The sequence below is a fragment of the Macadamia integrifolia genome, chromosome 7 (assembly GCF_013358625.1).
Source record: "Macadamia integrifolia cultivar HAES 741 chromosome 7, SCU_Mint_v3, whole genome shotgun sequence".
NCBI classification, from domain to species: domain Eukaryota; kingdom Viridiplantae; phylum Streptophyta; class Magnoliopsida; order Proteales; family Proteaceae; genus Macadamia; species Macadamia integrifolia.
Window position 1 is genome coordinate 22,088,737 of NC_056563.1, and position 10,529 is coordinate 22,099,265.

General features: G+C 35.9%; 1 protein-coding gene across 1 annotated transcript; it reads left to right on the plus strand.

Annotated features, from left to right (window-relative positions):
• The first annotated feature begins 6,366 nt into the window (after nt 1-6,366).
• On the plus strand, nt 6,367-7,669 carry LOC122083097 (polygalacturonase non-catalytic subunit AroGP2-like). The gene is made up of 2 exons (XM_042650787.1): nt 6,367-6,482; nt 6,591-7,669. Exons 1-2 carry the CDS (start codon nt 6,432-6,434, stop codon nt 7,560-7,562), a joined length of 1,023 nt encoding a protein of 340 aa, XP_042506721.1. The 5' UTR covers nt 6,367-6,431; the 3' UTR covers nt 7,563-7,669.
• Nucleotides 7,670-10,529: the final 2,860 nt, after the last annotated feature.

The following is a 10,529-nucleotide window of genomic DNA, read 5'->3' on the forward strand; positions in this document are numbered from 1 at the left end:
AGCCGCCGATCACCGGGGAAGCTCTTCAAGATTCTTGACCTCTACGAACCTCGACTTCACCAATGACACTTCTCGCTTCAGGCTTTGCTATCAGTGGTATTCAGGTCAATGAGTAGAAAGATAACCTAAGGTGGGCTTTTGCTCTTTCCATCTCTCTACTTCTCTCTGCTGCACAAAATGAAGCAGCCCCGGAGAAAAACAAGCAGAGGTATTACTCTTTGTCTTTTTCTCATTTTTGTTGATTTGGATTTCTAAAGACTTAAACTTTTTTTTTTTTTGGGTCCATTTTCTATCTTTCTTCTAAATTGGAAAATTGCAGTCGACTTGGTTGAAATCTTGTGTTTCAGCTAATTCTCAATGTCCAGAATCTTCTCTCCCTCTTCTTTTCATGTAATTTTCAATATCCATATACTCAACCTTTGAAACCTCCTTTAGAGTTTCTGAAAACCCAGAACCTTCTGAAACCGATTGGCTATTAAACATCCAAAATAGTAGAAGAAACTCTAAAAAATAATAATAATAATAATAATAACAAAAAGGGGAAAAAAAAAAAGATGATCCAATATCTGTATCCTTTTGGATTGCCATGAATTTTAATGTCGAGAAAGACCGTTTGTCGGATGCGTGTATGATGCGCCACCTCAACCCTTTGGTCCCTCTGCTCATTTTGATCTATTTTTCGTGTCTCTGTTTGCAGGTCTGATTATTGGGTCGATTGGTGGGAGGTGGATCAGAAGTTCTTTGAACCAGATAACGGGAAGATAAATCGTGTAAGAATCTAGCAGTGGAATAAACTCAGGGAGAGGTAATGATAACGTGGAGGCAATCAAGCCCATATAGTAGAAGAATTGATTCATTTGTCTAGCCATTACTGAACTTTTGACAATCGGGAAGAAGACTAATCTGAGATGGGGAGAGAATTGAACTCTAGAAGCTGAGGATGAGGAAGAAGAAGCCTTTGCTGCTCGTCGCTGTTCGACGCCATCCGTCGCTGTTCGACGCCATCCGTCGCCACTGCGGTTGTTCTTCATGGAGAGTGATCGCCAGTGCTCTTAATGTGAAGGTATATTAAGTATCGATTTGGAGAAGGGTATATAAGGTATGGATTTGGGGATGGGATTTATTAGATGGGTATAACAATTATTTTAACTTTTCACTTAACAGTCGGTAAGGGGTCTGAGTCTAATTTGGTGAAACAGAGATAGTGTTCTTATAATTGTGGCATTCTCTAAGGGATGGCACTGTAAATTACACTTCCAAAGAGCCTTGGAAAAATGGCAGCTGAGGAGCATGAGATCAATATTTTCAGAAGCATTCCAGCATTAGAAACAACAATTAGAGATACTGATATTCCTTTGCAAGAGGAAATCTTAGATAGGGAGAATTATCAACAATTAGGGATACTGATGTTAGTTTTATTCAGTGATTGCTGTAAATTTTTATTGAATGTTATTCTTTTTACTCCTAATAAAATTATCCTTTAGTCAAAAAAAAAAAAAAAAAAAAAAAAAAAAACTTAGTTAGGAAGGGTTATCAGTCAGTCTCAGTCATAGCATGCTCAATTGAATTGTAGTTCCATTTTTTTTTTTTTTTTTTGGCAATGGATGACTAGATCACTGAAAAACAATCTGAATGATCGAATCAAACTAGTTTTTTTTTTCCCCAATGATATATGCATCTAAACAGTAAATCTTCTCCAAACTGAAAATAACAAATTTTTTTTTTCTGTTAAAGATTCGAAGAATTTCATTGAAAAAAAGGAAAAAGAGGATTACAAAGCCAGGAATTTTAATCCCCCCACCTTTGGCATGGCCATCAGCAGGGGAAGAAAAATCCACAATTACATAATACAAAATCTGGGTCTTGAATCCGCATCAAAAGCAATTTTCGAATCAATGTGCACAGGGAAGGAAGCCGAACTGAAAATAACATATTTACTGGTATTCGTACATGTAACAAATCTCATCCTTTATACATAATCAGTTGAATGAACTTGTTTTGCTCATCTATAATGTTTTATGCTTTATAATTGTATTTTGTATGTATCTTAGGAATTTTTATATGTTTCTTGACCATTTCCATGCATATTTTTAACGTGTCTTGCATCTCTTTGATATGATACGATATGCCTCTTTGATTCACTCTTCTGATATGATATGAAACCAGATACTAATACTTTAAACCTCGGTCTGACGATGTCATTAGAATGCCACAAATATCAACCACGAGGCACATTGAATAAAGCTGAAATTTTGTGGGTAATTAATTAGGACCCAAGTTCCTCTGCTGGCATGTCAAGTTTTAGCTAAATAGGGTTGACCAAGTGGCAAAATAAAACTTTTGCCATAAAGTTTGCAAAACAGAAAATTTGCATATTGCTACATTAGACATTTTAATTAATATACTATCAAATTTTCTTTAGTCGAGAATTGTGTTATCTTTTCTAATACCTAATTTGTTCTACCAATTCTAGCCATTATTAAATTTCTCCTCTAAAAAATTTCCTTCTATGGTCATGTATTGCAACTCAAAAGTCTAAAAAATTGACTCCTAGAGTGGCGATTTGAAATGTTTGTATAGCTAACCATATGGGGTTTATTCTGACCTCAAAAGTGTATGGTTGAAGTTCTTCAAAAAAAAAAAAAAAAAATCTTAATTAGATAACACTCGAGGATATTAACCTTTTGATTGATGTGCTATTATTTCAGAAAATTTCTCACAATCCAATTTTTTGCAAATTATGATTGTTAGAAGAATTAAGTGATCTATAATCTTTTGAAAGGGAAAGGTTTGGGTCCCTTTTACTGAATACACTTTACTTGAGTTTTATTTTCTTGTTATCATTTGCAATTACCTTTTTTGAGTGAGAAATACTTATTGTGTTCAGCACATTTTTTGGATTGTTTATGTCATACATTGTTCTTTTGGTGGATGTGATTGTAAAAGTGAATTTTGATGTTTATCTATATATTCATAAACAACTTTTTGGGACTTGTAAATGCCCTTTATTGGGTGTATAAGGGCTTCGGTAGTCAGATTAAAATGAATTTTGTTATTGGTAGAGTTGAGATGCCTTAGGGAAGGGCATGACCATTAGCCTACCTAGAAACATATTTATTGAAAAGATCATACAAAACAAGTTCATGTACCCAATAACTTTACACCCAAGTGCTCTTGATTAATAGTTTGCTCCATCTCCCAAATATCTACGATGTGGCAGATCAGGTGTGGCCTAAATTTGTGGTCAGTTAGGGTGGTGAAGGTTTCTTCCTTAAACATGGAGTTTTGGGCCTATTGGATTTGACCAAGTGACAAAATAAGGCTTTAAATGTGCATTAATTAGAAAGTAAAACTTTTTGCCGAAATAGAGAAAGCAAATGGACGGCTACAAATAAAAAGGATATATATATATATATATATTTTTTGGCAAGAATAGTAAGGAAAATTCCATTACAATGCAGAGTATGCTACAAATATAATATGAAATTTGACAAGTGATTATTTTTTTTTTCTCACTAGAAATCATTTGTATTAAAGAAAAATTGAGAAAAAAAAAATGTCAATTACAAAACAACGGAAAAAAGAACCAAGATAATACTAATCCACCATCGGCATTGCCGTCAGCAGATTAGACTATCAAAAAGCCATCCAATCCCAAACTAAGAGAAAATACAAAATGGAAAAATATCAGCTTCTAATTGAAGCGATATCTTGGGCGACCGGTAGCATCTATCTGCAGCTCTATCTGGACTGAAGATGGCCAAACTGTAACAGGAGATTATGATTCAAATTTTACTAGAGACTTTGCTAGAAAATCAGCTACAGAGTTGATCTCGCATTAGCAGTGGGTTATTTTCGGTAATTAGATCGAGACACGACTTCAGAACTGTCCATCTTTGATGAAAGCACCAACGGAGCTTCTCCTTCGAAAAGAGAGTGACCACTGCAACAAGTGACTGATCTAAACTGTATGCAACGATTAAAATTACACAAGCACAGTTCCTTGTGGCAAAAACTACTTCAGTTGGATGGGACTTTCATCCTATAAAGCTAATTGTATCAAAGAATTTTGACTTTTCCTTGTATTTGAAAATTGTTTGACAAAGTAAGGTTAGCTAATAACAACAATTGCTTCAAAATTCCATAGATGGGGAAAAATCCATTGTGTCAATGCTCATTAGCCATATTCACATTAAAGGGAAAATGGTTTCTGTGGAGGAGTATGACCCCCGCACCCAAAACACATGGTGGGTGAAATGTTCAGCTTACCTCCATGAAATGAAAAATGACGCTTCTATTGCTTTTTTCTTGTGTGTTTCCATTGACCCTCACGCATGTGCAGGAGTCGTACTTCCTCATATTAAATTACTTCCATTATTCTCCTCAGGATTTTGAATACAAAAACTGCCCCTTGAACGTTCTTCTTCTCTCCCCCTTCCCCCTTCCTCTGCAATTAGCCAACCAAAGCAATATTCCAAAAAGAAAAATGCACGGATAAAAGATAATAATAATATCAGCTGATGGGCACAAAGTTGTAGGCTCTAGTGATTTTGATATCCTCAGGCATCGTCTATCAAGCAATTGGTGGAGGATTCACAGAGGGGGATTGAATTACAGCCAAAGGGAATCTTATCTCCTCACAAGTCGTATGCTGCAACTTTGAGTACTTTGTTACTATGAAGGCTGTTGTTATAAGAGGAGTACCCATATAAGACCGTTGTATGGATGTGAGTATTCTATAAGACTGTTGTATGGATGTAAGTATTCCAGTAATGCAGAAGACAAACTTTTGGTGCAGTGCCTTGAAGCAAACGAACCAAGGTGGGTTGAGTTGTATCAGAAGACACTCTCCTTCAGGTCTGAAATGCCCTTTATAGAAGTACAACTGGGGTTCCTGTGTTTTACCTCGAAGATAAAACAACCCTGTGATCTTTGTCTGATCCTTTGGGAGAGAAAGACTAGGCTCACTAAGCATGGTTTTGTAACACTGTTTTATGCAACGATTAAACAGAGAAGGAGGGGAGAAGACAAAGAGGAAGTTGCCAAAAACATTTATTGTTCTCAACAGGATACAGAGTATATAGATGTTCATATGGGTGCTACCTGTACACTTTACAAAGGCACTTTCCACATATATACACTTCTCTGTATACATGCAGACCTGTCTATGTATGGACACCTCTATGTACCTATGAGTGTATACCTACGTACCTATACGTATTTGAAATTAAAAATTAAAAATTAAAAATTGGTGTGGTGTAAAAAGATAAGAGGTGGGAGAGTTCCTCTCCAAAGGGCTTGCACCCTTAAGTAACAAGTCTATATATATACCCACACTTCCACTCCTCTACTTCCAATTTAGGACTAAACAAAGGAAAAGTCTTTGGCTTTTGCTTTTGTGTTTTGAAATTTTCATTCAAAACTTCCCTCCAACACTTTTGAGCTCGCGACCCAAAAGTTAAAGTGAAAGAACAAGGGGACATGTCACAATTTTGAAACTTTATTTTATAATATAAATTATATTACTTATATTAGTACAACAGCAGTCAATCGGTTCGGTTACTTTCGGTTTAGTTCAAGATAAACATATAAAATCAAAATCTAATTGAAATGAGAAGAGAAACACATTTTAGAAATCAAAACCAAACCGACTTGATTCGGTTCAATCTTGATTTGATTTTAAATGGTTTGTTTCGGTTCTAAGTTGACACACTTAGTTATTATATGATTGAGTTGAAGACATTGAAATTCTTTCATGGAGGATTTAAGGGTACCTTTTGTTGATTGTAGGGGGTTTTTGTAATCGTAAAGTTTGACAACACCAGAGGTTGGGTTTTCTCCACAATTTCCAGTCATGTATACCATTAATGATTAAGCAATTTAAGTTCTTGAAGCTTTTCTTTGACTACCACTATTGAGCTGTACACAAAGACTTCATCAGATGAGAATAGTAAATAGGATTTATGAGAGGTAATTTTGGTATTTAAAAATGGAATGAGTTTTCCTTTAATCACAATGAATGAAAATTCATTCATTGCGGGGGTTCAGATGTGCATGAAGGTATTGGGAGGGTATTTTGGGGAGTATAATAAAACCCTATAGGGGTTTGTGAACCATAGGATGGAGTGATGAACGTATCAGCCCAGTGGAGGAAAACTTTCTCTTTAAAAATTTGAATGTTGGAAGGCAGTTGGAAGTTTTCTTTGATGTCACTCGTAAAAGAGAAGTTTTTCACTTTTCATAGGGAAAATTAGCGAATTTTACGATTTAGCTGTTTAGGGAATTTACGAAAACTTCCCCCTTTTTATTTTTTGGTACTATAAAAATTTTCCTTCTATATAAATTTGAACAACCTTTCTCCATGCAACAAACCCAATTCATTCCTACAAAGGCAGAGAGCGACTCATTCCTTTCTTTGTTTTAGTTCCACCATGATGCATTCCATCCTGTTGCTTGGACTTCTGATAGTAACATACTTTAGTGTAAGAAAAATGATGCTTTTCCATTATCCATTCATTCCAGCTTGGTTATTTCTGGTTCCTATTTTATCTTTCTTATTTGGTTGGTATTTTCTCTCTATGACATTGTAGGGTTCTCAAGCTGAAAATGCCTTCTTAGAATACTGGGAAGAGCATATTGGTCTTTCATCCCCTCCACATTGGTTAGCTGAAAAGGCTTCTTCATTAAGCTCCCATCAAGAAGCGGTGTTTAAGAAACTTTTGGAGAAAAATGAATTGACATCCCACCTGCGTTCGTTCTGTAAGCAAGCTAATGTATCTTGTTCTACAAATGCATTGGTGAAGAAGACAATGGACAACACAACCTTACCACCAATAGCCCAATGGAATGAAGCCAAACTAACGTATGATTTTCCTAATGAAAAACCCTTGGTGATAGCCAGCCAAGGAGGATTGCCATATTTCCGAGAGTCAATGGTGAAAGACGGAAATTTCATGGCCATCCCTGATCTAAGGGATCCAATGTCATATAAATCGTTCTTGCCACGATCTTTGGCAACAAAAATTCCATTTTCCATTGCCCATTTCAAGGAATTGAAGAAGCTTTTTGGCGTGGAAGATGAATCAAACATGGCTGAATATATTCAAGACACCCTCAAGATATGTGAGAAGAGTCCCATTCGAGGTGAGAAAAGAACATGTGCAACTTCCGCGGAGGATCTTATTGATTTTGTCGTCGAGGAATTAGGACACTATGTATATGTATGGAGTACTGAAAGCATTGAAGGATCTTATGAGAATGTCACAATTGGAGCTGCGAAACTCATATATGGAAATCTTTTTGAATCACCAGCCTTATGTCATAGCCAGCCATTCATATTTCAAGTCTATTATTGCCATGTTTTACAGAAAGTAAAAGTTTATGCAGTTGATATACATGCTAAGAAGAAAGTGAATCATGCGATCATGGCATGCCATTATGATACATCAACTTGGAATCCAAATCATCTTGCTTTTAAGTTGCTAGGTTTTGGCCCGGGTCAAATTGAAGTCTGTCATTGGATAAATGAGAATGGAATAGTCTGGACAAAGACTCTAGGCTGAGAAACAATTGAAGTTTGATCATCTTCTAGTTTTCTTGTTAATGTTACTATATATATTACTGCTTATGCTATTTGAAGGATAAATAATGACTTATTTTGGCCTGCTTACTATGCCTTTTGAGTTTCAATATGATTTTGTTACTCAATTTTCCAGCATCACAATAACCTGAAATCAAAAGAAAACTCGGTCCAACATGGCCTGTTGCACCCATACCGCACATATATAACCAATTCTACAATAAAAAAGGAAGCCTGAAAGTCGCCGATCAAAATTATACACCAAGACAGGGTATCCTTTACATACACACCAGTAAACTCAGTTGCACGACCAGAATTCCAGAAAGATCTGAAGGTTTGGTCTAGGATCAACAGGGGGTGTGACTGGGAAAGCATGGTTAGAACACCTCGACGAAGAGGCATGACATATGCCTTGGGTTTTTGATTTCATTTCACAGCGGTGAGTTGTATGTTTCATTTCGTGGTGATAAATTTTATTTTCAGTTATATCTTGATGTATGTAGGTTTGGCTATTGGCCTGTCTAAGCAAAAAAAGAAAAAAAAAATATTGGTCTGGTTTTTTTTTTTTCTTTTTTCCTGGAGTGGTGTTTAATTCAACAGTGATGAGTTGTCTGATTCATATTTTTAGTTTTATCTCGATGTGTGTAGGCTTTGCTTTAATTTTTTTTTTTTGGGGGGGGGGGGGTTGTGGGGTGGGGATTCAGATGGAAGCTGTCTTCTCCTTAGGGAAAGGGAGATGTTCTGCTGTGCTGCCAGACTCATATCATTTTCAAATGGTTCAATTGGGGAACTTTTGGTGGTTCCCTGATATTCTGATTTACAATGTAACTTGTTTATGTAGTAGAGAATCCAAGTTACAATGTTCTTCAGCACCAATTGCCAAGATCACTCCTCTATGATGCTGCTAATTACTTAAATCTCCTTCTACCAAAAAAAAAAAAAATTAATAATAAATCTCCTTTATTGGAACTGCTAAACATTTGTTTTCCTTTGGATGCCAGAATTATCATATAGCTCCGGTCAGACTGCAACAAACAAGTGAAGGGCAACGTTTATCAAAGACACTATTGAGTTAAAATTGGTGTCATAAAATTTGACTGATGCATCATGTAGCTGCACAAAATATTCTCCAGGTTGTATGTTGTGCTCTCCAATTTGTACGATGCAAAAAATTAAATTTTGCAGACGCATTCTGAATTATAGTGCATGACAAAGACATCAGTGACATGTTAGTTGTACAATTTTTAACTGATGCTATGACACCCAAGAATATGGCAAGTACCAGACTGGGAGATTGGTGAGGTGTTCCCACTAAGAATACAACAAGTACCAGGGGGTTTGGGAGGTTGGTGATGATGTGCAAACTTTAGTCCCACATTGCCTAGAGAGAGATTATTGGGCTAGTTGATAACCTCTAACCTCCTTAAGATGGCGCAACGCGTTTTAAAGCCTTGAGGCATATGGGCCAAAGAGGACAATATTGTGTCACACAAGAATACGGCAAGTACGAGGCCAGCATGATGCCCTTGCATAATCCATCTACACAATTTTTGCAAGATGTTTCGGGCCTTTGATGCGAACAAGACTTTGAAATATTAAAACTCAATGAGAAAAATCAGAAAACTGCATTATTGAACACTATAGAAGTCCATGCACTAGAAAAATGATTCTTTTATTATCCATTAATTTTTAGAGCTCCAACCTGGAGTAACTCTATCATCATTATGAACAGATAAACATTTCCTTTCCCTTCAACTTGTTTGATGCTTGTTCCTGTTTTATCTTTCTTATTTAGTTGTTATTTTCCCCATGAAATTGTAGGTTCTCATGCTGAAAAATCTTTCATAGAATACTAGAAAGAGCACATTGATCTTCCATACTCTCTGCAGTGATTAGCTGCAAAGATTTCTTCATTAAGCCTCCATCAAGAGGCGGAGTTTATGAAAAGATAGATAGTAATGAATTGGCTTCCCACCTGCATTCATTTTGCAAGCATGCCAATGTTGCTTGTTCTACAAATGCACTAGTGGTGAAGAAGACAATAGACAATTCTACCAAAAAAAAAAAAAAAGATAATAGACAACCCAACCTTGCCACCAATAGCCCAGTGAAATGAAGCCAAACTTTCTTTGATAAAAATTGTGTTGACTTTTCTATGCCTAATTTTCTTTACCAATTCAAGCTATGATTAAATTTCTCCTCTCAAAATTTCCTTCGGTGGTCGGGCATTATTATGAACTAAAAGTCTCAAAATTGGGTCCTAGTGTGGAAATTTAAATTATTCTCTAACCAACCATATGAGATGTTATTCTGACCTCAAAAGCGTATGGCTGAAATTCTTCACAAAAAGATATTCTTAATTAAATTTCACATCAGGACATCAACCTTTTTATTGATGTAATGCTGTTTAGGAAATTTCGCACAACACAACTTTTGATAAGTTAGAGCTGTCAAAGGAATTAAGTAATCTATTAACTTTTGAAAGGGAAAGGTTTGGGTCCCTTTTATTGCATATGCTTTTCTTTGAGTTTTTGTTCCTTGTTCTCATTTGTAATTAATTTTTGACCGGGAAGTTTACAACATTTTATATTTTTATGTCATACATTATTAATTTAGTGGGTGCAATTGTAACGGTGAATTTTTATTGTTACTCATATCTTCATAGTCAATTTTTTTTTTGGATTTGTTAATGCAACTTCTTGGGTGCATAGGCGCTCCAGTGGTTGGAGTAAAATGATTTTTGTTATGGGTAGAGTTGAGATGCCTTGGGAAGGGCACAACCATTATCCAACCCTACAACTTGTATAGTGAGGCCTACCGAGAAAAATATTTATTGAAATTGTCATACAAAACAAGTTCAAGTCTAATATGTTTAGACCCAATTATCCTTGATTAACAGTTTGGTCCATTGCCCAGATATCCACCATGTGGCAAATTAGGTGAAGCCCAA